We start from the raw sequence: 26,831 nt of genomic DNA on the forward strand, positions 1-26,831 counted from the left end.
TCCCTCTCCAACTTCACGTTATGATCAGGACACTCTCTGTAATATCAGAATCTTTTCACCTTCACATGGGGCATATTTCAAAGACAAGCCTTTGATGATCAAAGAGAATACCCAACTATGGTAGATTTGGAAGTTACATCTTGGGACTGACATCTCAGGCTTTAATGCTGCATTAATTGTTGATTTTTACAAACAAATAGAATTTCTTAATGAATTCTTAGATCATGAGGATATATTAGACACTGTAGGCTTTCTTATTCACTATCATATGTTACATCATACATTAAGAAAATGAAAGCAGAGAAAGATTATGACAAATCATGTTCTCCCCATCATCTAATAAAATGTGTTTTCCAGTATCTCATATCCCCAGCAAGTATACAAACATAGACAGATGCCTACCCCCTTCTTCCTTTCTTTGCTTTCCAAAAAGTCAACAGGCAAATTGGAAAGGAAAGCCACTATTTGTTAACAAAGCCTTCCACATGATCTCAGGTGAGTACCTATGTTTTAAACTATTGACTTTTTGGAGGAGAGGCTCCTGTTTTTGCCATCTAAAGTATTCTAGTATCAGTAGTGTTGGGAGAATAAGACTAGTTATAGAAGTGAATTTGGGGACACCTGGGTGGCTCAGTCAGTTAAGCATCTGCCCTTGGCTCAGGTCATGATCCCAGGGTCCTGGAATCGAGCCCCACGTTGGGGCTCCCCACACCTGCTCAGTGGGGAGCCTGCTTCTCAACCTCCCCCTCTGCCCAGCGGGCCCCATCCCCGCTCGTGCTCTCTCTCGTGTGCTATCTCTCACATGTGCTCACTCTCTCTCTCAAATAAATAAAACCTTTAAAAAAGTGAATTTGGTTCAGTCTGGGTCTCCTACAACTTTCCAATCATCACATGGGCATTCACTTCCTCCACCTACATCTCCAAATAGGAAATACAGTCACTCTCAAATCACCCAAATTACTTTTATCACCTCTGACAGCAATAATATGTAACATTTGCTTTCTCATAAATTTGATATCAATTATGTGCCCTTACCTTATGAGGGCCATGCCAGATTTTTACCCATTAGTATTTAATACTATAATTATAGAATTTTTATTTTAAAAAATTCACTGATTCTCAGTCTTTGTCTCAAAGAAGACATGCATTTGAGCATGAAAAGTTTTCATCATTAGATTGCAAGCTATTAAGAGTGTGAAAAAAGATGAATATATATATTCATGTCATATACATTTATAAACATGTTATCTTCTAAATTTCATTTTCTGCCTGATCCATACAAATCTAGAGTATATTTTGTACCTAAAATAGTTTTAATATAAATGCAGAAAATTGTAATTTGATCACAAAATCCAGATTAGTCATTGTTGCCATTGTTGCCATTGTTTCTAATGGCATTTTTTCACCATAAATAAGGTTGTACGTTGACATTTCAAAAGTACGTGGTAACCTTTTCAGAATTGCTTCCTCTTATCTCATTAACATAGGGATCAGTTCGGTACCAAAAATATATAAAGAGAGAGAAGGGAAAGAGGGAGGAAATGTAGAATCACTCTCTCTTGTGCATGTCAAGAGCTAGATTTGGGTCCTGAGCCAGTGTTTATCCTGTCTTCCAAAAACTCCAATGTCCTTTCCTCAGTTCATTTTCACCTGAAAGTTTATTTTCTCATACAAATGCTACCAATAAGTGAATCCTGATACCACATCATTTAATGCTATGAGTCTGGGTTTTTTTAATGTGGTACTTGTCTTAAATCTAGTGGGCTGTGAGTGATGGTATGGGAAGCCAGTGGCATTCCTGAGCGCAATGCCAGTTGACCTTAGTGTGTAGGACCACCAAGGCACAAGCCCTTTTTTGAGCTGAGACAATCCTCTGAGAATGGTACCATCATTCTTATATTTGGTGGCTTTTAACACTGAATGTTTAAATACTAGCAAATCATTGGTAACCATTATATTATAATCTCATTTTAAATGTTGTCTAAGAAGTCCCAAATCAATCTGTATGCAAACTAGTGACATCTAAGTAATAAGCCCTTTATCTAGGAATGTTATCTTCACATTTTTGCTGAATTGTGATCTAGATCACAAACTAAATAATGACTTTTTTAAATGGTATCTTTAAAAGAATACCCAAGTAATCCTTCACTCAGAAATTTCTCTGAATAGAGAAAATGCCTTTCTTTCTCACCTCTCAGTGATATTATTGCATTTATAAGGCACTTTAAGCTTATGGCTAGTTGGCTCAATGCAGTCATATGCGATGTTAACAAGGCCAAGGTCCATTCTCCCCATGGGACAGGCAGGATGTGTTCTTTGGGCATCATCATTTCAGGGAGGATATGGTTAGTAGCTTGGGAGCCCCAACATCTACCTCTGAACAAAGCAGTCCTGATACTTAGGCATTAACTTTGCATTATAATCCCCCATCATACTACTGGTTTGCTGTTTAACCTTTCATCACTAAAGCAGAAATAATAGGGTAGAATGAAATAGACTTACCTCCCAGGGATGTTGAGTGAATTAGCAAATTAACAGGTGTGAAGTGGTAGCATTTATGTAAGTGCTGGTGGTTGTCATTATTTTGAGGGACCTAGTCTTATTTTAAATAAAGAATCTAAGTATATTATGCTTTTGTCAGAAAGGGATTTTCACCCGCATCAATTGCATTTAAGCTGAGCATAAAACAGAGGTGATAATAACAAAGTAGTGATCATCACAATGCAGAGCTGTAAACCTTTTCTCTATTAAAGCTAAAACTCTTTTGAGCAACCATCAATGCTTTTAAACTTTGCTTTCCAAGCTTTGTGCCAACAGTTATCTCTACAGTGATTATTCTTCCTCTGATGGTTGAGGGGAATGGGACCTATTCATTATTCATTCCCATAATGACTTATATAATGTGTTGAATATGTTTACATCATACAATCAGGCAAAGATTCAGTAACTTGTTTGATTGGCACATATTGTCATCATTGTTAAAAAAAATAAAAGTTCTTTTCTGCTCTGCCTACCCTGGTGTCCTCTAGAGGTAGCCTATATACAGAATGTGAAAACTCATGGGAAAAAAAAAAAGAAAAAGAAAACTCATGGGGAATTGAAAATTGAAGTGCTTTCCAACAAAAGGCTCTGTACATAGATCCTTTCAATTTGACATCTTTACCAAGGAATTTTGTTGTCACCTGCAATTTCCAAGGGGACTGTGCTTGAGAGAATTCTTCCATTTCTTTCATCACTCTGATTTCACTTACCAAGAAAAGTTATTTATTGCTGATTGCAGGACTCTTGAACTCAGCCTGGGAGCTGCAGCATGACCTCCTCAGATCTGGGCTCCTTGTTACTTATTTACATATTCATTTGAAGTGATTTTCAGGACTATTCAAAAACCTCTCTTGACCCGACATTGTGTAATAGCCAAGATCTAAAGTTCACGTGTTTTTGGTTCTTTTTCTCTTTGTCTTACAGATAACAGACGAGTACCTTTGGAAAGGTCACGCTCTCGCCACAATGGAGCTGTCTCATCTAAGTGAATCCTGATGCCAAAGAATATGAAAATATTTAAGTAAAAAAAATCATATATTTTGAGAAGAACAAAATATCCACTCAAGGGATAGAGAGGAAATAAATGCATTTCTGCAAGGATCAAGCTAAGCTGGGTGAAATAGCATGTATTTTTACAGCTATTGCAAGATGCTTTCACAATTATACTAATACAAACACAATTACAAGGATTATAAAACATGTGTTCCATTTTAGTGTAAAGATGTGTATTGTTATTGTGTGTGACCTGATGGTAATGATGAAAAGTATAAGAAATTCAAAAACATTCAGTCTGTCAAAAAATTACAATGTTAATCAAATTGCAGGTCACCCCCCCAAAAAAAAGGAAAAGAAAGGAAATAGAAAGAATTATTCAATGTCTGCTTCTGATTCCTGTTACATAGAAAAAGGAAAGGCCAATGAAAATGTGTGTATTAATGATTTGGAGAGGTACTCTGCAAGAGAAGCCATTTTGGAAGCTAAAAAAAAAAGTACTGCTTCAGCCCCATGAATTTATTTAGAATCTTATCTCAAGTGAAAGCTGATGGATTCATCTGCTTTGGCTGAAATTAAACTTATCATTAATCTAGAGTTTCAGCATGATGTTGCAGGCACTTATCATTGCTAAAAATAAACTAGAGTTTAACAGAAGCAGTTAGAGAAAGTGATTTAAATTTTATTTAAAGAGGTATTTTCTAATAATGCACATATATCTACTTTATACAAATACTTCATATGACTATTTTTTGAGAAAAACCTCACATTTTAATGTTTATTCTGGGATGAACCTGAAAATTCTATTACCTTTATTAAGATTTTTTAAAGGTAAATATTGATTCCTATTCTCTGTGGTTTATTTCTTCTATTGCTTCTTTCTCCCATGACCCCCATGAAAGCAGGGAATAGAGTTTCTAAAAGACCTGAGAGGAAAAAGATTTCTCTCTGCAGGCAGCAGAAAACTGTCTGAAAGGTCAACTGTTTTATCTGCCTTTCTACTCCCCTTTCTAATTCTGCCTTGGTGGTCTGAAGAAGAAAAAAAATTATATGTATGTATGTGTATATATGTGTATATGTTTATATCTCCTACAATAATTCCACATCCCAGTGACTAAGTGAACTTCTCAGTCATCATCATACTTACTTACCTTATATTAACAAATTAAAATGATGCTGCCAAAACAACCCTAGGAGAAAAAACATGCTCTACATTTTTCTTAAATAGATGAAGGCATAAAAGTTATATTTAACTTGTCTATTACTTTAAAATATGCATTGAAATAATGTGGTATAACTTCTCTGGAGTGTAATTTTAAAACTAATCCGTGCAGATGATTGTCATTACTGTAAAAAATTTCTTATATGTATATTTCTTATATAGAAGATCCTATTTCTACTTCTCCAAAGCACACTATAGACATTCAGAAAGAACAGACAACTGGCTTGGCAGGTCACCATTTGAAATAATGTAAACAAGTGACCAATAATTCAGTCTCCTTTATATAGATGTATAATGATTCGAACTGCTACCTTTTCCTCCAGTGCATTCTTACTTGGGTATGATATTTTAAAAAAATCTCTGAAGCTGCTACAATAGAGAAATCAAAAAGACTAACAGTATCTGAGATTTTACGGTTTTATCCTATCTTAAGACACACACATATGCATACACAAACAAGTTTGAGGGTCATATCAATTTCATACACTTTTTCCTAACAACAACAAAGATATACAAATTTATGTAAATAATTAATGTGTGTATTTTTGACTTCACAAAATCTTTTCTGAAATCTTCATGGCATGGTCTGAGTCTTTTGGTAGCCTTTCAGGCTGTAGGAAAATGATATTTTGAAATATTAACCCTGACTAAAATTTAGGGGCATTTGCCATGCCATATTATCAAGATGGTCTGAAAAAAAAAAAAAAAAAGATGGTCAGGATAGAAATACTGATGATACTATTCACCTCTTTGAAACGTAAACTTGCCTTATTTTTAAGTTTGTGAAAAAGAATGAATGAAATACTATTATTGATAAATTATATATTTGTATTTAGAGAAATCCCACATGGTTTTCACAAACAGTATGGAAACTTTCAGGGTCTTTCATGAAGTTCCAGTAATTGAGTTAAAGGATTTGCTTCCCAGATTTATAATGGTCCTGCTTTAGCCATTTGCAGTTTTGTTTGAGATTGAAAATTATCACCAGAAAAAGTACATAGTAACATTTTTAGTATAAAACCAAATTACACTAAAGTCTTTTGTTACCTTTATTACTGCCACGTGAGAAGCACCATTTTATGCAAATTTTCTTCAAAATGATTTTTAAAAATACAAAATCCTTAGAATGTTTAGAAGTTGCATTAGTTTCCTTTGGCTGCTGTAACAAAGTACCACAATCTTGGCTTAACACATCAGAAATATATTCTTTCATGGTCCCTGCGGCAAAATGTCCAAAATGAAGGGCTTTGCTCCCTCCAAAGTCTCTAGAGGAAAATCTTCCCTTGCCTCTTCCAGCATGTAGTGGCTATTGGCCTTCCTTGGGTTATGGCTACATCTGTCTCTGCTCCATCTTCACATCACTCTCTCCTCTGTGTGTCTAATCTTCCTATGCCTCTCTTATAAGATCCTTTTTCCTAATAAGGTTCCATTCACAGGTTCTGGGAGTTAGGATGTGGACATACCTTTTTGGAGGCACCCCCCCAGCCCACTACAGTCTGCCCTCTGCCCCCCAAAATTTATATATGTCCCATGTGCAAAATATATTTACCCCATCTCAACATTCCCAAAAGTCTCAACCCATTACAGCATCAACTCTAAATCTAAAATCTCATCCAAACATCATCAGTTCAGTAGTCCCAAATCCCATCATCTAGATCATCTAAATCAGTTATAGATGAAAATCCTGGGGCAAAATTCCTCTCCAAATGTGAATAAATGAAGCAAAACAAGTTATCTGCTTCCAAAACACAATGGTGGAACAGGCATAGGGCAAGAGTTATAGACATTGCTATTTCAAACCAGGGAAAATGGAAAGTAGAAAGAAGTCACCTGGCCTGATGACTCAAAATTCAGCCAGGCAAAATCCCCCTAGGTTTCTTGGCCTGACAATCCGCCTTGTTTCAGGACCCCACCCTTTAGGCCTGCAGTTCTGGCCTCTTGGCCCATGGATCAAGTCTCTGCCTCTGTACCTGCAGTTCTGCTCTAAGAATGACCCTTTATATTGAAGGGTAGCACATGTTTGCAGCTTTATCATCCTGTTTCTTGCCTGTAAAACTTTGGTAGTCTGACAACTTTCTCTCATTTTGTCCTGTCTCGATCCTTTTCAGGCCAAGCTAGAACTGTTTCTCAAAAACTTTGTGGGCCTCCCGTGCATGTCAAATTGATTCAATATTGAGATAAGAGTCCTCACAGATCTTTGCTGGATAATGCCATCTCTATTCTTGGCTTCTGTTGAGATGATCGAGTGGATCCGTGAGTCAATGCCTAATCTCTTCAACACTAGCCAGAGGTTGGCTTTATCTCCAGAGCACACTATCCTAATAGTGCATCAGCTAATTTTAGCGTCTTTTGGAATCTGAACAGGCTCAAAATTTCCTGAATTACCAAGCGCTGGTTCCTTTCTGCATAACAATTATTTCCTCAATTTACCTCTTTCTTCTTGTATTTTACTGTAAGCTCAAGAAGAAAATGGGGCCTACCTCCAACACTTTGCTTGGAAATCTCAGCTATTAAATATCCAAGTTCATCAATTACAAATTCTACTTTCCATATAACTGTTGGAAACAATTCAGATAAGCTCTTTGCCACTATATAACAAGGATCGCCTTCTTTCTAGTTTCCAATAAAATGTTCCTCAGTTCCTTCTGAGCTCACCAGAAGCACCTTTAACATTCGTATTTCTAATAGCAGTGTATGTTTTTTCTATCAAATGCCTCACAGTTCTTCCAGCCGGTACCCATTATCCACTCCAAAGCCACTTCCACATTTTTAGTTATTCATTATAGGAGTACCTTACTTCCTGTTTCCAAAATCTGTATTAGGTTCCTGTGGCTGCTGTAACAATACACAAAACATGGTAGCTTAACACAACAGAAATTTAAATTGAGTCCTAAATTGAGGTCTTGGCAGGTCTGTACTCCCTCTGGAAGCTCTAGAAGAAAATCTGGTCCTAGTCTCTTCAGTTTCTTGTGACGGTCATTCCTTCCTTGGCTTGTGGCCAAATCTCTCTCTGTTCTGTTTTCACATTACTTTTCCTTCTGTGTATCTAATCTACCTCTGCCTCTCTCTTATAAGAACACTTGTGGCATTTAGGACCCACCTGGTTTATCCATAAAAATCTCCTCATCTCAATATTCTTAACTGAATTAAATCTGTGAAGACCCTTTTTCCAAATAACGTAACATCACAGGTTCCAGGAATTAGAACATGGGCGTGTTTGGGGGAAGCAATTATTTAGCTCACTACACTAGTCATTGCACATAAATGTACTTTTCCCTTTTTAAAATGTGTTCTTGGTGCTTAAGCCAAACTCAAGGTTTCCTCTAAAAAGCTATTGTTTGTACAGGCTATGCATGCTTTGATGTTAAATAGCTGAGCAGGCTATTCCAAAATTTGGTTGATACTTTTGCTACTATGGCCAGTGCTTAGCTTGAAAAAATAATTGGTTCCAACTCTGAGCTCTGGTGTTTACCTTCTGCCCCTTTTATGGAGTCTTTGACCAAATGTCTTCTATGATTTATAATGCAGGCATAAAACTACCTCTGATACAGAAGGTTTCTTTACAAGCTAACTTTAGATATTGTCAATCCCTCAGCTGAAGGGAGAGGTGACAGCAAAGCCTGCTTTGAATGGGTATTGAGGGAGACTGTGCCCATATAAGACACCCAGAAGAAGTATTTCAGTAGCAATAGAACTGTGGATTCATGCTCTCGTTTTGCTTCAGATTAACCACCTGTCTCTTCACAGGACCAAGAATGACTTGCAATCTATATGTAATGCATACTCACTTATTAAATAAAGTTAAGATAATACATTAAATGTTGTCTGCCTATGATAATATTAAGGATGAGTGAAAAGGCATAAACTGAAGTATAAAGACAGGATGTAAGAATATTTTAGAAGGAGAAGTTTCAACTGAACAGAAATACAAGTGTTCCTTTTTTTTTTAAGATTTTATTTATTTGAGAGAGAACATGAGCAGGGGGTAGGGGCAGAGGGAGAGGGAGAAGCAGACTCCCCGCTGAGCAGGGAGGCAGACATGGGACCCAATCCCAGGACCCCGAGACCACAACCCAAGCTGCAGGCATACGCTTAACCGACTGAGCCACCCAGGTGCCCCTACAAGAGTGTTTCTTTAAGGACCTGGTCAGGAGGAAATCATGGAATATATTCAGACACACATACCTGTGGGAATCATAAGATTTTCTTTAGGTATTCTTTAGCACTTCCTGCCAGTGTAGTGTAGAAATGTTTGCACAACTTAAGAGTCCAGAAAAGTCAGAAGGGTGATTTATATCTTCCAGGGAAACTCTTTATACAGAAAAGAGTTGTTTTTTGGTTTCGGATTTTTTTTTTTTTTTTGGCTTGATTATAGAATGAAAGCAAATGGACTTCAACTGCTCAGAGGGGTAAAAATCTGGAATGAGTAATAAAGCATTGTATATAATTATTCTCTGGAGGGCTTTCAAAAGAATCTCTCGTCATGGGTGGGTTGACTTGAAGATGGAGGGTTAGACAAGGTAATAACCAGATCTATAAATTATATGATCCAAAGTACCTGACAAGACAGTTGTTTCCCATGGAATTTTGGGTTGCTCTAGGAATCAAATACATTAGCTTTTTTCTTTTCTCCCCCAGAGGCAAATTCCTTAGTAGGGAGTCTGAAAACCTTAGTATCCCCAACTAGAGGAATTTGAGCTTAATGCCAAGAACTCAAAGGAAAGTGGAAATCTGGAAATTGATATATATGCAATGCATGTAACATGGCATATAGTTTTGATTTAAATTAAAAGGAAATGTATAGCCAAAGATCCCATTTAAAGACTGAATTTATTTAGATGTCGAGAGTCCCAAATAAAATATTATTATAGTTAATATGCATTGTAGGAGAAAACAACTTGCAAATTCATGAATTATGTGAATCATGACTTTCTAGTTTTTGGAGAGTAGCCAAAATTCAATCTCAAGCCATGATGACCATATATCTTGACTAATAAGAGGTTCAGCCAATATTTTCACCTATATTTTGTCTAATTGAAGTCCAGACAATATTTTCACCTTTTGATGTTTATGAACAAAGCAGAAGAGCTCTTATCATATTATTAGAAATAATAATAAACCCTTAACTTCTCTGATTTGCTAAAGCCTCGTGTGTGGCTATTCTAATCATTGAGTGCCCATTCAGTGAACATTGCTTTTTCAGGGCATAATTATGAATTAAACATAGCTCCTGCCTTGAGGAGTCTCACAGTCTAGTGGGAGATGAGACATGTACAGAAAGAATTGTAATCTAAGGTGGAAGAAAGTGATCAATGTCATAAGAATGGGAGAGAGAGGGCCTATGGGAGTTAAGGAAAAAAACAGATCAGTTTTAGAGAGATGAGGTATAGGTATTGAGGTGGGAAGCAGGTATCAGTATAGACTTTTTGGCACAGTGATATTTCAACTGAAATTTAAAGGGTAAGTAGATTTGGACACACGAAGCTTTTATTTAGTCAGGTTTTTTTTTTTTAAGATTTTATTTATTGACAGCGAGAGACAGACAGAGAACATAAGCAGGGGGGAGCTGGACAGGGAGACACAGGCTCCCCACTGAACAGGGAGCCCGACATGGGGCTCGATCCCAGGATGCTGGGACCACAACCCGAGCCAAAGGCAGACGCCTAACGACTGAGCCACCCAGGTGCCCCTATTTAGTCAGTTTTTAATGAGCACCTATCATGTATTAACCACAATGCTAGACTCTGAGAACCTAACAGTGAACCAAATAGATGTGGTCCCTATTCTCATGAAGCTTAGGGTTTTTCTGAGTGAGGGAAGGCATGAGCAAAAGTACAAACTTTGATATGCATACACAGGGAATATTGAATAATTAAGTTTGACTAGAGTGTAAGGTCCATGAAAGGCAGCAGTGGTTGTGTATTTGGGGCTTGATTTTATAAATGATAGGGAAATACTGAGGGATTTTGAGGAAAGCAATGATAATGTGGCACTTAAGGAAGATGATGCTGGAAGCTCTGTGTAGGACAGAGGGAGAGGTCACAGAAGGCCAACTTCGTTGGAGACTATTGCAATACTTTTGATAAATAATGAGGGCCTAAACTAGGGTAGCATCAGTGGGACAGATCCAAGAGGCATCTAAAGAACTGGCAATTGATTAGATGTTGAGGGTATGAGGAAAGGAAGAATACAAACCTAACACGAAGGTTTTAGACCTGAGTTACTGATGGGCTACTTTCAACCAAAAAATTGAACACAAGAATAGCTCATCTTTGCAATGATACCATGGATATGCACAGCTGCTGCTCTGACACTTGATACAGTCCTATTATCTGTACGGTTGAATGGCTCACACAAGCCTTACATACAAGTAGCATCAAGTCATAAAGACAGAGCAGGCAGGAGAACATGAGTCTGAACAGGAACTTATTCAGTGATATAGTGATTATGGTAAGAAGGGCAAAGGTAGGCTCTCCATGTTGTGTTCTTTTTCTTTCCTTCTTTTTCCCTTTCCTATTTTTTTTCTCTTTTCTTTTTAATAATACTGAAAAGCACTGAATGGCTGTTCGAAGAAACAAACTGACAGATTGAGTGGCCATTAAAATGTACTCACTCAGTTTTGGACTCATACAGGAAAGAAAGGCATTTAGATGAAGTATAATTTATGGAAAAAGCTTTAATTAGTTCATAGCTAAAACTTCTCAAGTGTCTGGTTAATATTTTAAACCATACATTTAAGAGGTTCTGGAACAATTATTACTCTCTAAAAGAACAGCAAATTCTCCCATTTTACTATTTTCCCAGGAGTCTCTCAGACTTCCAAACTGTGCCCAAATCTATCCCCTTTATGCTAAATACCTTTCTACTCAAAGAACCATAAAGCTTCCCTTCTCAATACATTCAGTTGCTAGATACATGCAACACTGAATGACTTTATTTTAGCTAATATTCTTTTGTTTGGGAAGGGAACCTGTTTTATGAATCTGCTCCATCTCGCCCCTGCCCCCTAACCCCTAGCAAGTACCTTGTGTTATTGTCCTTCTGTTGGCCTACAAAACCCCAAATATCACAATAGGAATTAAATTGAAAATACCCAAATACTATGAATTTTCACTTTGAATAGTTTTTGGAAACCTATGGCATAGTAGCACAGTGGCCTAGACTTCCTGACAAAAATCAAGTAATGGAGTATTTTTCCTGGTTAAACAACTGGTAGCACTTATGGCGGTGCTTGGGGGAGGGAGGAAAAGGAATTGAAAGGGACGGGTCATGGATAAGGCCCCTCAGCAGAATTCAGGATAATGATAAAAATCATAGCATTTGTTAGATATCAGTGACTTTCAACTCTAGAGCATCTGGGATAAAAAGCTGACTTGCTGTGATCTTATAGTGTGTGGTACTTTTTTTTTTAAGGACTTTCACTTTTTTTTTTAAATTTGACAGAGAGGTAGACAGAGAGAGAGAGGCAGGCAGAAGGAGAGGGAGAAGCAGACACCCTGCTGAGCAGGGAGCCTGATGCGGGGCTTGATCCCAGGACCCTGGGAACATGACCTGAGCCGAAGGCAGACGCTTAACCAACTGAGCCACCCAGGTGCCCCAGGACTTTCACTTTTTGTGTCCATTATTCCATCATTTCCTTTCCTCTTAGTCTACAAGCGTCCTCAATAATCCTATCAAAGAACAGCAGCAACTTTCCCATGAATCTCTCTCCTTCAAGACTATCAGCTACTACCTAATTATCAAATATAAATTCCTCTTAATCCTCATCCCACTTAAATTCTCCCACTTTCCTACAATGAACACCTAGTCCTATCGCTTCCCACCACTCAGAAAATTTCTCAGTCCTCTTTTTTTTTTTCTCTAAGTCCTCTTTATTAGTGATTGTCTTCAAATAAATAAAGGCAGTATCTCCAGCATTCACTTGTATTCTCCCCAGTACCAGGGTCATCTTAGCCATTTCCATGGCTTTGACAATTTCCAACAAGCAGATGACTCTGCAATTCCTTCTGAACCCCTGAACCACCTTCAGTCTGTAAATGATATCTCACACACTAAACTCAGTACAGTCCCAACCAAATATGTTCTCTAGCAAACTGATCCTTCTATCTAGATCGCCCTTTCCATTATGTGTACTATATTGTCCTAGCCTCCAAGGCTAGAAACACCAGAAGCATCTTGTATTATTCCCTATCCTGTAATATCCAGTCAGGCACAGAAGTTGGTCACCCTGTTTCAGTTTTTACTTCTTCAACCTTTCATACCACTAGAGATTGCTTCCTAAACTGCCTTTCTTGACCCACTTCAAAAATTTTTGTTCTTCTTAATTACAAAACTAGTACGGGCTTCAAAATTCTCAGGAGCAGACTCAAATGTGACTTTCAAACCTCTTCACAATCCCTCCAGCCATGCTGCACTGGATTTTTCACTGGAGCTTGCCAATGATAAACAAACCTATGAATTCCTTAATTCTCCTTCCCTCATTAAAATAAATTGTGTTATCTATGCTCCCACAGCAATTTGCTCATACTCCTATTATGGCCTTTATTTCATTCTGCCTTTTACTAGAGTTAGTTGTCTGTGTCCTTGACTAAAGTATGTTTCTTGATGGCAACAACTATCTCATTCATCTCTGGGCCTTTACACAAAGCAATTGCTCAATGAACTAATGTGTAGCATCAATGCTCAATGAATTAAACAAATGAAAAGGAATGTTTGGTACAGGTAATGGAAAATCACAACTTATTTCCTCACCCAGGTGAGAACATAGCCTTCATCATTGTCCTGGAAACTGAGGGCCTGCCTAAGGTCACCATTGAGGTCAAGCTTTCCCAACTACGGATGACTGGAAGTTGATTTCAGAGGAGTGCTTTCAGGAGCTGATGACTGATTGAAGACAAGGAGGAAGATTTTCCCTCCAAAGTCAAGCTTTTAACAAGTATTTGGAATGTACACTGAGGGATTTGGCTGTACTCCAATTATGCTAATATGTTTTATATATGGGCTTCCAGCATCCAGAACCACCTCCCTAAACAATTTAATAAGTGTAAATATCAAGGCAGAGTTGTAAATGTGGAACTTATTTTTAATGTATCAACCTTGTTATTATCAAATGTCATAGGGTATAAGTCATGGCAATTATGCTGCCTGCTTTTTATTACATTTATTTTACTTTGTAAAAGTGCACTATATCCTCATAAGTGTCTCCTCTTCTGCTCTGCCTAAGTAACATACCCTGTCTATGTGTTCTGGAGTCACAGATCACAGAAACTTTAAGAGTCAAAGGATTAATGGGTATCCCTGTAGCAAAGAGATTCATGGGTCATCGGCTCCACCCACTGACACTATATCCTCCACATTAGGCTTCACTGTGTGTTTCAGCAATTCAAGTTGTGGGACCTTGTGGGTTTCTCCATACAAGAAACTTTATGGTCTAAAATACAGAATTGTTTCTTCTTCCTCCCTCCCACCACCTGAGCATGCAGATATGTGTATGTCCCTGTTACATAGAAGCTGACAATTTTGCACAAAACCTTCAAACTCTTGATTGCCAGTTTAGTGTGATACAGCCCAGAGCCACCTCCTAAGTGGTCTCTTGGCAGGTGAAAGTGAGGGGAAGGAGCCCTGATTTTTCTGGTTTGGAGCAGAAAGGCATCCACTACACCAGCCCATAATTCCCATTTCCAGGTAATCTCTTTCTCTTCCCCTCCTTCTTGCTTCTCACTACATTTCATCAACCACTCCAAACAAGAAAGGCAGGTGACTCTCTTACTCCATATAACTAAGCATTTTATGGCAACAGTTCTCTTTTCTTACAAAGGAGACCTTCTAGTCTATCTACAGGCTTCCCTGGTATTAATCTGCCAAGCTGCAGAAGTCTGTTGGTGAGTGAATTTATTTTTAAGGGTTTTGAAAAAGTGCCACTGTTTTCAAAGTTTCCTTGAAAGACAAGGACCAAAAAGAAAAAAATAGTAGTTAACCCTTGAACCTAGGAGGTTCTTCAGGAACATTATTTCCCTTAATCATAGCATACCCCCACCATTTTGCTTTATGATCCAACAAGCATGTTAACAACAAGCTATTTATTTGTTCATTACCTATTCCACAAATATCCACTGAGCAACTACTGTGTGACAGGCATTATATAATAGTGGGCAAAAATAGACATGATTCAGGTCTTCAGGAGCTTACAGTCGAGTGGAGGATGCCAATGATAAACTAATCTATACATGATTACAATTGAGTGAAGTGTCTAAGAAGGAAAGAATACAAATATTATAGGAGAAAATAATGTCATATGTGTGTGTGGTGGGGAGGGGGGCGTAAATTATACTGGGTGGTCAAGAACCACCTCTCTAAAGAAGTGATATTTAATTGGAGACCTAAAGGATGAGTAGAAGTTAACCAGGTGAAAGTGAGCATTTGTGTAAACACAAGGGAAATGAAACACATACGATGGAGTAATGTATTAGTCAGCTTTAGCTAGTTTGTACTATTATTACAAACAATAAAACCTCAGTTACCATAGCAAAAGTCCATGTGGCAACTACAGGTCATCTGTGGTTGTTTCACATGCTGAAGGAGGAGCCTTTATTTGGGACATGTCATTCTTACATTAGAGGGAAAAGAACAAAAAAATCTGAACCATGCCATGCCTCTTAAAGCTTCTGATCATATGTGGTAAAGGTCACTTTGGCTTACATTCCATTGGCCAAAGTGAGTTTTATGACCAAGCCCACATTAATTTGGCAGGGTTCATGGCAGGAAGCAGAGATGTGCTCTATAACAGGGAGGAAATATTAATACCTGGAAATAATATTGCAATCTACCAGAGCCCTTGTCTGACTTCCACCTATCCCTTTAATAGACATTAATTTCCCAGGGTCTCAGTTTCCTCATCTCTAAAAATGATATTTAAAATAACTAAAGAGAACCTAAGATGGGGTGTTCCAGGGTTGGGTCTGGCCCTCAAGTAAGGTAGCAGGTTAGGGGAATAAAAATTGTATAATCTAGAGCCTAAGTTTTCTCTACGTTTTCCTTTGGCATTTTATTTCAATTACAGTAATAGAAATAAAACAAGTTTTGGCATGCTACCTTGGCCACTAAGTAGCTGTGCTACATTGGGCAAGTTAGTTAAACTCTTGGACTATTGTAAGAATTATGTAAAATAATGTATGTGAGAACATTTTGTATATTATAATGCCATACAAATATAATCATTATTATATTTATCTCACTGCCAAGATCACCTCTACTAAGCCTCATCTGTTTCTCTCATACCCTTAATACCACATTTCAGCTGGCCACCTCAAGCTCACCATGTCAAAACTCAGAATTATCTTCTCTCCCAGGCAATTCCCATCCAGCTCCCACTCCAGACTTCATTGTGTTTATCACTGGCACTGATGTGCTGCTTCTTAATCACCAGGGTTAACAAAACTTCATTTTGTTTTTGACATCCACACCTCCACTCAGTTCTATCAATTGTCCCTTCACAGCATAGTATACATGGATCTCTTTCTGATTTCAAAGCCTCCACCCACATCCAGATCCCACTCCTTGATGACCGTAATAACTGTTCTTTCTGCCTATACTTTCACCCCTGTCCAAAGCAGCCATTTGATTATCTGATCTCCACACTCAAATCCCCACAGTGGCTCACCAAAGAATACAAAATTAAAATCCAAACTCTTCAGCTCGATAGCAAACATCCTCCAAATTTGGCCTAGCTCACTTTTCCCAAACTTCCCTTTCACTCTTACCCATATATCTCTGCTGCAGCCATCACAACCTAACTCACCATTCTCTAAAAATCTCCATTATCTAGATCAGCACTGGCCAGTAGAAATACAATGCAACCCACAGATGTAATTTAAAATATCTAGTAGCTACATTTTAAAAACTAAACAGAAACAAGTGACATTAATTTTAATATATTTAATTCAAGCCAGTATATCTAAAATATCATCCTTTAAACATGTAAACAATATAAAAGTTATTAATGAAGCACCTTACATTCTTTTTCATACTATCTTTTCAAAAAGCCCATGAACATTTTGTACTTTCACTGCATCTCAATTTGTATGCACTAGCCACATTTCCAATGCTTAGTAGCCATATGTGGCTAGTGGCTATTGTATTAGATGGCATAGACCTACCCCCACCCTGTGACTCAATGCAAACTTTGTCCTCTGCTTGAAATACTTCCCACTCAAACTGTCACCTGTGGAAATGCTACCTTCCAAAGACACAGCTTCATAGCCCACATGCTCTAAGAAGTCTTCAAAGATTCTCTCAACTGAAATTCATCTTTTCCCTCTCCCATACAACCATACACAACATTTTGTTATATATCTCTAAATGTTATGGGTAGATAATACATTCATTTGTTTCAAAACTCGGAGTACCAAAGAATATGTGTACAATTTCCCTGCCACCCACCCTAATCCTCTCCGCTGGAGGCAAACAATATTATCAGACTTTTGTGTATCCTTGCCAATAAAACTTATACATATATAAATACATTTGCAAACATACATTTCTTCCCTCCATCCTTTTTAAAAAATAGTGGTATATTAAACTTATCGTTCTATGCATTACATGTTTGTACTTAACAGTCTATATTGGAGATAATTCCATATTAGTATATTAAGTTTATCTGTCTCCCTGACAGGATAGAGATTTTGTCTTTTTTTTATATCCTTACATAGCTCTGCACCTTGGACTCTGGGACTATGCTTAATACTCAGTAAATGTTTGTTGAATTGAATTGCTCAAAGTGTTCCAGATTGATCATGCTAAAATGCTCTTTTGCATATGGTATCCCCAGCCCCATCAAAACATCATTAACTTCTGGCTGCCTGGGTGGCTCAGTTGGTTAGGCGACTGCTTTCGGCTCAGGTCATGATCCTGGAGTCCCGGGATCGAGTCCTGCATCAGGCTTCCTGCTCAGTAGTGAGTCTGCTTCTCCCTCGGACCCTCCCCCCTCTCATGCTCTCTCTCTATCTCATTCTCTCTCTCAAATAAACAAATAAAATCTTTAAAAAAAAACAAAACATCATTAACTTCTAATTGCCCACAGGATACACTTCACATTCAAGGACCTTTGCAGTCTGACCCAACCTTCCCTTCTAGAGTAATCTTTACTCCCCAGAGACACAGCCTTTTCTTTAACCAACAGGTGTCTTCACTGGAACTTTGACACAAGTTGGTATTTATGGTTACTGTGTGTGTGTGTGTGTGTGTGTGTGTGTGTGTGTATTTTATTCCAATATTTTCCTAAGACCATAAATTCCTAAAACAGAGGTTATGTCTGATGTACTTATTTATCCCAGGACAACATCTAAAACTTGATGATGCTCCATGTATAGTTGATGGATTTGGAAATGTCTTTCTTCTGGACTTCTCTCCCTTCCTTTCTCTTCAGCCCGGACTGCCCCATGCTGGATGATAATTTCCCAGATTCCATATTTCCTTTTGGCAGAAACAGAAGACAATTTGTTTCTCTAATCTATTTTTATTTTTAAATCATTCTGTCTTTGTTCAAGTGATTCTCAAGCCAGAGAAGTTGTAGGCAGAAACAGTAACAAGGGTCAAAGCAAAAAATAAGCATTGCTCCTGCCAGGGAGTTTTTCTTCCCATTTTCATGCTTTCATCTAGAATTCCATTTATTTACATTTGAAATCACCAAATTTCTTAAGTCCCAGACAATTGAAGCTGCTTTAAGAGTCACCTCAGAAAGGTTAGGGAGCATGAGTACAATCAGCCTCATGTCTGCCTCCCTTTTGTTTCCTTTGCCCTTCACTTGGTTCAGATAGAACTGTGCTACTTTTCCACTGAGCCTCTTCATACTCAAACTGCAACTAGCCAAAGAGGGCTCAGTATCTAGACTCTGTATCTAGAATGTTCCTTGTGACACAAAATATGTTCCATGGACAAGCAGCATCAGCATCACCAGGGAACTTGTTAGAAATGAAGCATTTTGGGCATTACTCCAAGATAATGAATCAGAATCTGCATTTTAAAAGATTCTCAAGTGATTTATATGCACATTAAAGCTTGAGACGCACTGCTCTCCATCTGCTGGAGTACTCCCTTAGTGATTCCTTGCTGGAGTGTTCCAGAAACAGAAGACTAAAATCTATGGCTTGAAAAGGAGGGAATCATTTAAGCTGCTCCCTGTTCTCTAGCCTTAAGGAGTTCCAGAGTCAGTCAGAGGCCATCCTAAGAATAGATCTTGCTGTCTTTAAATAAAAATATGTTGGAGAAATGAAAAGACAACCACATGTTAGCCATCATCTCCTTCCCATATTTCATTCATGCTCTCCTGGTATCTCACACTGCTACAACACAGATACTTTCATTTATATAATAAGGAAATTTTTAATTAAAAGCATCAGAACCTTTGAGCATATATAATCCCTTAAAAATTAAGTTTATCTGTATTCACAAGCCTCCATTTATTTGGTAGTGACAACAGGATAAAAAAAAACTGCCTCCAAAGGGGCATAGAGGAATGATTAAGCTAATTTACAATAATTGCTTTAATCTTGGTATACTAAATTGTAGTGTTTAACTCTTTCAATTCTCTTGGCCTAAGGTAAAGGCAAAATATATCACTGTGCTCTATATTGTACCTCTGAATCACAGTGGAAATTCTGGCCTATAGTGCCAGCCCATCACCTGTATCATCCATGCAATAGACAGGGAGATATACAGAAGCCGCTCCTTACTCCACCCCAACACCTAATTGCGTCTCTACTCATTCCTTTGCTTTTAAGATAGAAAGCCCAAGTTTAGAGGCAAAAGCATTAGAAGCTATTAATTTCTTAGCTCTAATAAATTGACCAGACCAGAACTTAATTGAGGAAGGCACTCAGGAAAAAGACATAGGACAAGGTGATATAAAGGAGAAGAGGGAACGGGTTGAAACGTGGGCAGCTGGGAAGGCCAGGAGAGGGCCCAGGATAGGAAGAAGGTGGTTGAGGTCTACAGAGCTCACCTTTGCTTACTTCCTGGTATGGTTCAGAAGAGTCGTACTGGCTGCCGACTTTAACTTTTGCTGTGGATTGACCCCTATACCACTCCAGAAAGCACATAGATTAGGGAGGTCAGTGGTATTTAAGGTGTTGTAAAATATTTCTTTATGCTTCTGGCACCCTTGCCCACCCCAGCCCGCTTTGAGGTTTCTCATTTCTCTCCTTGATGGGACTGCCTAGGTCAGGCCTGGTTTTGCTTTATGAGTGACTCAGGTCTGAGCCTCTGATCAAGAGGAGGTAACCCTAGTGATAGGTGCAGCCCTTTTGAGTCAGAAGAATGGAATTGCACTGTAAGGGACCATTAGCATTCAAAGATGTTTGGCTGAGAGTTATTTCCCCACTATTTTGCTTGTAGAAAAACCACACTGTTCATCTTTTGCCCTCAGTGAGCTCTGCTCCGCCAGTGATTTCAGTCTCTAAGTTTCCTGAAAGGCTCTGCCAGATGTGACCAATAGTTCATCATCATCTGATATCTGGTATATGGCTTCAAACAATAGGAGATGATGATCAGTGTATGCACATGACATTCATATAAGTAATCTGTCTACAGATTTTGGCAAGAAATATTAAACTTAAAAAAAGGACCATTGCTTTTGAATTGGAAACAAAGTACTCAGCAGCTAAAAACATGGGAATGCAGCCCACTTTCAATTGTAGAAGGCATTGTGTGTGGGCTCCCTTGGTGTCAAGCTTGAAAGAAAGGAATTAACAGGAAGAAACAGATGTGGATCGTCATTATTAATATTTCCATATGCTACTTTCCTTCTGAGATGCTTAATGCCTCCTACGATGATTATCTCACTTATCCTTGGGGGCTTTTGATTGCCTTAGGGAAGCCTGGGAGGGCAGAGTGAGCCAACACACAAGCACATGCTCTCTAAGAATTCACAAAATGCTTTTACATCTAGCATCTTGTATGAGCCTCACAGCAGATCTGTGAGGTTACAGAGTTTATCATGCCTAGTTTGTGAAAGAGTAGTGTTTGAAAGCCTGGACTTCTAGATCCAATGGCATCCAAAAGGTTTCGAGGGCAGTGCTGCTGTTGTTGTGGGTAGCACATCCTGTTCTTGAACTGCCAAGGATGTAGGGGGATAACTTTATGCTTCAGAAGTGGGGCATCAGGGGCTCCTTCTTTATCTGCCTCATTCATTCCTTATTGCTTACATTTGGACTCCTTATTGAAAGTTTGCAACCCTAAATGCATTCTCTGTCTTCTTCCCTCCAACCTCAAGTAGTATTTTAGCCTCCAAGTTCCCATAAATCTTTATACCTAGATTTGACAAGTGTTTCTCAAGTTTTTAAACTTATGCCCCTTTTTAATAAACATCTTGCATTCTTCCTGCCATTCTTCCCCTCTTACCTGCTCATTGCAAAGACACTGGTATAGCCATTCACACCAAGTTGAGAGTCCAGATAACTCTTGGTCTGGAAAACCATCATCTTATCTCTACCAGCAGCCAAATTTTACTGATCTTTATTTTCTGTCCTAAGAAACCAATGTGCTTACTTTTTTCTTCTGCTACATATAAGGTGATATAATATTGATATGATATTTCAAACTACAGTAGTCCCCCCTTATCTGTGGTTTAGCATTCCATGGTTAAAGTTACCCATGGCCAACCACAGCTTAAAAACAGATGATCCTCCTTCTGATATACTGTATAATCAGAAGGTCAATAGTAACTGAACAGTACATCAAAATGCCTACATCATTCACCACACTTTCTCTCATCTCCTAGACATTTTATCATCTCACATCACTGCAAGAAGAGTGAGTGTAGTACAATAAGATGTTTTGAGAGAGACTGCATTCATATAACTTTTATTATGGCATATTGTTAAAACTGTTCTATTTGATTATTATTGTTAATCTCTTACTGTGCCTAATTTATTAATTAAATTCTATCATAGGTATGTATATATAGGAAAAACCATAGTGTTTATAGGCTTTGGTACTATCCACAGTTTCAGGCATCCACTGGAGGTCTTCGAATGTATCCTCTGTGGATAAGGGGGGACTACTATACTTCTCTCCCACTCTGATTCTGAAACAGATAGCCCCTTGAGAATCACTACTCTATTTTTACTTATCAAATTTTATCATATTTATGGTTGTTTTCATGGCTGTCTACTAGACTATGACCTCCTTGAGGACGGCGATGCAATCTGGTTGTTCTTTGTATCCGTAAGTGCCAAGCAGAGTGACAGGTATGTAATAGGCGCACATTAAATATTTGTTGAACAAATGAATGAATAAACACTGCCAGAAGACTTATTCAATGCTACTGTGTCATTTTCTCCCATATCTTATTCCATTTTTAGCAAAAGTACAAATTGAAAGCATTCAAGATTCTTTAACATCTGACTCTGAATAGTGTCAATGAAAACAAGGGTTCCCTTTCTATTTCCCTCATTCTATCTACTATGCCATTGAATTTTTACTTCTCAGGTTCTATATGCTTCTGCTTAATTATTATATGCCTTCTTCTTTCATCTTGAATGTTTAAACTGACAGTAATTGTCCAGAATTAAATGCATGACCTCTAAAAATCTAAGCCACTAAAAAAGGAGTGGTTTCACACTGTAATCTGTCATAATGATCCTCAAGAGGGATGATTCTGTAATTTAGAAGAGGCTGCCATGTCAAAATAAAGGTTCAGATTAGCTCCACTGGTCAGCTTACCATCCCACACCGGTACTTGAAAATACCTTCGTATTATTAGTTGTTTACATTTCTCATAGCCATGAGACCCATGTGTCACGAATTATCTGGAGTGAAGAACCACACTTTTGTTCTACAAAATATGATAAAAATAAATTACTAGAAAAAGATAATGAAAAAAAAGTCATGCAAAATAAAAGCCCCATTTGGGGTGCCTGTGTGGCTCAGTCAGTTGAGTGTCTTCCTTCGGCTCAGGTCATGATCCTGGGGTCCTGGGATCAGCCCCCTGCTGGGCTCCCTGCTCAACAGGGATCCTGCTTCTCTGTCTCCCTCTCCCTCCTCTTCTCTTCCTGGCTTGTGCTCGTTCTCTCTCTCAAATAAATAAATAAAATCTTAAAAAATAAAATAAAATAAAACCCCAATTTATTTTGTTAACATCAGCAGCCATAAAAGTACTGTAATTGCTGTGACGTTCCCAAATGCTTCCTCTCAACAGCTATACTAACTCATCATAGACCATCATCAATTTACAAAGCAAGATGTGAGGAGTACTGCATGAGATTGTGTGCTTATCCAGGCCTTAGCTAAACATTTTTTTTGAGTATAGTTGACACACAATGTTACATTAGTTTCAGGTGAACAACATCGTGATTTGACAAGTTTATATATATTATGCTATTTTCACCACAAGTGTAGCTACCCTCTGTTCCAATATATCAGTACATCACTATCACAACATCATTGACTATATTTCTTATGCTGTGTCTTTTATTCTCATGATTTATTCATTCCACAACTGGAAGCTTGGATCTCCCACTCCCCTTCACCCATTTTGCCCACTCCCCTCCACCCTCCCTTCCGGCAACCATCAGTTTGTTCTCTGTATTTATAGATCTGATTCTGCTTTTTGTTTGTTTGTTCCTTTTCTTTTTTTGGTTAAGCTTTATTATGGCCTGAATTGTCTTTGGACCGCAGGGACAAGCCTCCATTATGCATCATGATTATCATGTCCAAAAGAACTAATTAACCCTTTTTTAAAAAAAAGATTTTATCTATTTATTTATTTGAGAGAGAGAGAGAAAACACAAGCAGGGAGGAGGGACAGAGGGAGAGGGAGCAGACCTCCCTGCTGTATAGGGAGCCCCATGCGGGGCTCGATCCCAGGACCATGGGATCATGACCCAAGCCGAAGGCAGACGCTTAACCAATTGAGCCACACCGGTGCCCCAAAGAACTGATGAACCTTTAATTAGAGAACTATTAACCCTTGTGGGCATAAATGATAGTTGACATGAGTGGCCCAGCATGTAACTAAAGGTATAATCTCGAGAGATAGACTCTTTAGAATTCTGGTCCAGCCACTTACTAGCTATGTTACCATAAGCAAGTTACTTTATCTCTCTGTGCCTCAATTTCTTTATCTCTAAAATGGGGATAATTATAGTATCTATCTCATAGAGATACTGGGAGGATTAAATGATATGATGCATTTTAAATACTTCGTGAAATGCCTGGCATATCATACAAACTCAGTGAGGTTGGCTATTGCTATGTGACCAGTAAGTGGTATTAATATTCTCTTCATTTCATGGGAGAGGGAAATTCCAAGTTTGCAGTCTCATAAACCCCTCATCCAGTACCTCTGGGATTATAAAACTTGTTTCATTCAATCTGTCTCAGGTTTCGTAGGACTGTTCTCTTAGGCATGCTGTCCCTTCTCTTCTTTCTCCTGCTCAAGGAGATTTTTCATTGCTCCCAACAAGGCTCCTGCCCCCTGGCAAAGTCAGTCTACTTACTACTCTTTCCTTGCACTCACCTGGCTGATTCTCACTTCTTGACATTTTCTCACAGCCACCTTCAATCTGGAATGTCCACTCCTTTCTTCTCTGTCACAGTTGTTCAAAGTCAGTCTCTAAATTAGCATCTATAAGCAATTCTCAGACTTTAGTGTTCATCAGAAACACCTGGAAAGCCTGTTAAATATACCCTTTCCCGAGCTCCTCCTGAAAATTCTGATTTTATAGGTCTGGGGTAGGGCCCAGGAATTTTATTTTCTTATAGGCCTCCCCCTCCCTGCTCCTCCAACCCCCAGGAGACTCTGAGACACTAACTTTTGGGGATCACAGATTGAGAAATAGTGTTTTATATGAGAACACTAGTTAACAACATTTGAATCAATTCATTCTCCAGATTTCCTTAAATGGTAATACTTTTAATAAAGTAACACCTTATTAACTCAGCTCCATTAATTGGAATTCTTGATCATTAGACAGAAGCTGAGCTGCTAAAAACAAGGTGAGAGTAGAGCCAGCCATGCATATTAGACAGGTGCCAAGTAATTCTTTGCTGATTTATTCATTAACTGAAAGTTCCTTGATTAGTCCATTCAAGACCTCATCTACCACTTTCTCTTACTTGGATTACTGCCCTCTCATCTGGTCTCCCCACTTCCACTCTTGTTGCCCATTAGCCCATTCTCCACATAGATATCTGTGTAATCTTTAAAAATAAAATCCTAGTGTGTCACCTGCCTAAATAAAACCTTTCACTGGTTTCCTGTTGATCTTAGGGTAGAGACTAAACTTTTTTTTTTTTTTTTTTTTTTTAGACTAAACTCTTTATCAGGGTCTACAAGCCTCTGCATAGTCTGGTCCTGCCTACCTCTCCAGTTTCATCTTGTTTCACTCTCCCCATGCTCTCTCTGCTTTAAACATGCTAGCTTTCTTTTAAGTTCTGTGACCAGACTCCCTTTCTTCCTGCTACAGAGCCTGGGCATATGCTCTTCTATGGATTTGGAATGTTCTTCCCAGCATCCCCTTTCCACCCCATACACCCACACAAACACACATTTAGTTAACCCTTACTCATCTTTTGGAGCTTGGCTTGAATGTAAATGTCTCTACCATAGAAAAACTTCCTGAGCTCCCTACTGTAGGTCAGTTTCCTTTGCTAGATGCTTTCAGAAAATCATGTTTCTTTTCCGCAGAATACTTGTCTCAGTTGTGATGATACAATCATTACCATTAATGTGATTATTTGATTAAAGCCCATCTCATCTTCTAGATGATAAACTCCCTGAGAACCCAAAGCACATCACTATATCCTAGGCATCTAGCATAGTGACTAGCATATATAGTAAGCACTTAATACTTAAGTCAGTTGACAGGATGAATCCCTTCTCTTCCTTCCCAGAGAAGACCACAATCATCCAAACCTCTCTACTTTCCTCACAAAGCTAACACTATCCTGATTCTCTATGTGAAAGCATGGGAGTGACATGAGTTCAAATTCCCCTAGAAGGAAGACCCCAATCAAGGCAATAGGATTCAAAACCTACCCACTTAATCTTTAAACTTTAGGCCAGCTTCCTCAGCCAGGGGACCAAACAAGCATGACACTGAATACTCCTCCTGCCTATTGTTCTCTGCAGTAAATAGTTGGCTTTTTCCTAGAGGCTGCCCAGGCATTGGATGATAATGATGAGATCCCTATTCAAGTTATTAAGCTGTTGCTCAGCATGCTCAAATCTTGTTAGCTATCACCCTAACCAGCAAATGCCCTTACACTAAACATTTAACAATTTTACATCAATTATCCATCCCACTCTTTCTGTTATGCATGTATTATAGATCTTGAAGTGAAAATAAAGAAGAACAGCAACAAGAAATTGCTGGTGATGGTGATGGGGATAGGTGACTAATGTAGTGTGATATGTGTTGTTTCTTAGCACCAGATACCATTCAGAACTTCACATAAGAGTGGAGCCAACATTGGACAGAAGAGCCACCCTAGCAACCTGGAAAGCTTTAGCTCAAATCACATCTGGGTCTGAGAGTTTAAATATATCAAATCCTTGTCTCTAAGCTTATGGATCAACTAGTAAAATCATAAACATAAAAAGGTTCAGGACATTTGGGCTAGGTGATAATTGAAGACCTAGATTTAAAAAAAAAAAACTCAGATTGAGTCAGTAAGCTCCTTAGCTCCCAGCATAGGTAAAATCCACATAAAATCCTATGACTCTGGATGGAGACATAATTCTAATGCTTCTCTCAGTAAAAATCTTAACTCCAGAACAACTGGACAATTCAAATGGTTTTCTAATTGCTCATAATTCTCCAAACATTCTAATATCACATGCTGTCCCTGTAGTCCATCTGAGAAAAGTCATGCCACAGGAAGAGCATAAAAGTGGCCTCACAATTACTCTATCTACTGAAATATTCTGCCTTTGGATTTTTTGGGGCAATTGTGTCTGTTTTAAATATTCTTTCAACTGATGCAATAAGGGATATTCTTCAACAACTGAGATGCTGTGGCAGGCCCTATGGATCCTGGGCAATTTAGGTAGCTTTCTGCAGTGTTTGCAAAGCCATTT

General features: G+C 38.4%; 1 protein-coding gene across 3 annotated transcripts in view; it reads left to right on the top strand.

The window, feature by feature from the left end:
• DIAPH2 (diaphanous related formin 2) overlaps nt 1–17,921 on the top strand; it is a 949,436-nt gene extending 931,515 nt beyond the window's left edge. For 2 of the 3 annotated variants that reach the window (XM_025876973.2, XM_025876845.2), the window contains one exon: nt 3,466–6,192. In XM_025876973.2, the coding sequence (XP_025732758.1) occupies nt 3,466–3,530 (65 nt within the window). In that variant the 3' untranslated portion in view covers nt 3,531–6,192. Of the gene's footprint in view, nt 1–3,465; nt 6,193–13,511 lie in introns of those variants that run through there. The other variant, XM_025876916.2, reaches the window with a different exon arrangement.
• Nucleotides 17,922–26,831: the final 8,910 nt, after the last annotated feature.

This window comes from Callorhinus ursinus, unplaced genomic scaffold (assembly GCF_003265705.2).
Source record: "Callorhinus ursinus isolate GAN/ISIS: 27379988/994484 unplaced genomic scaffold, GSC_fseal_2.0 scaffold67, whole genome shotgun sequence".
In the NCBI taxonomy this organism is placed as follows: Eukaryota; Metazoa; Chordata; class Mammalia; order Carnivora; family Otariidae; genus Callorhinus; species Callorhinus ursinus.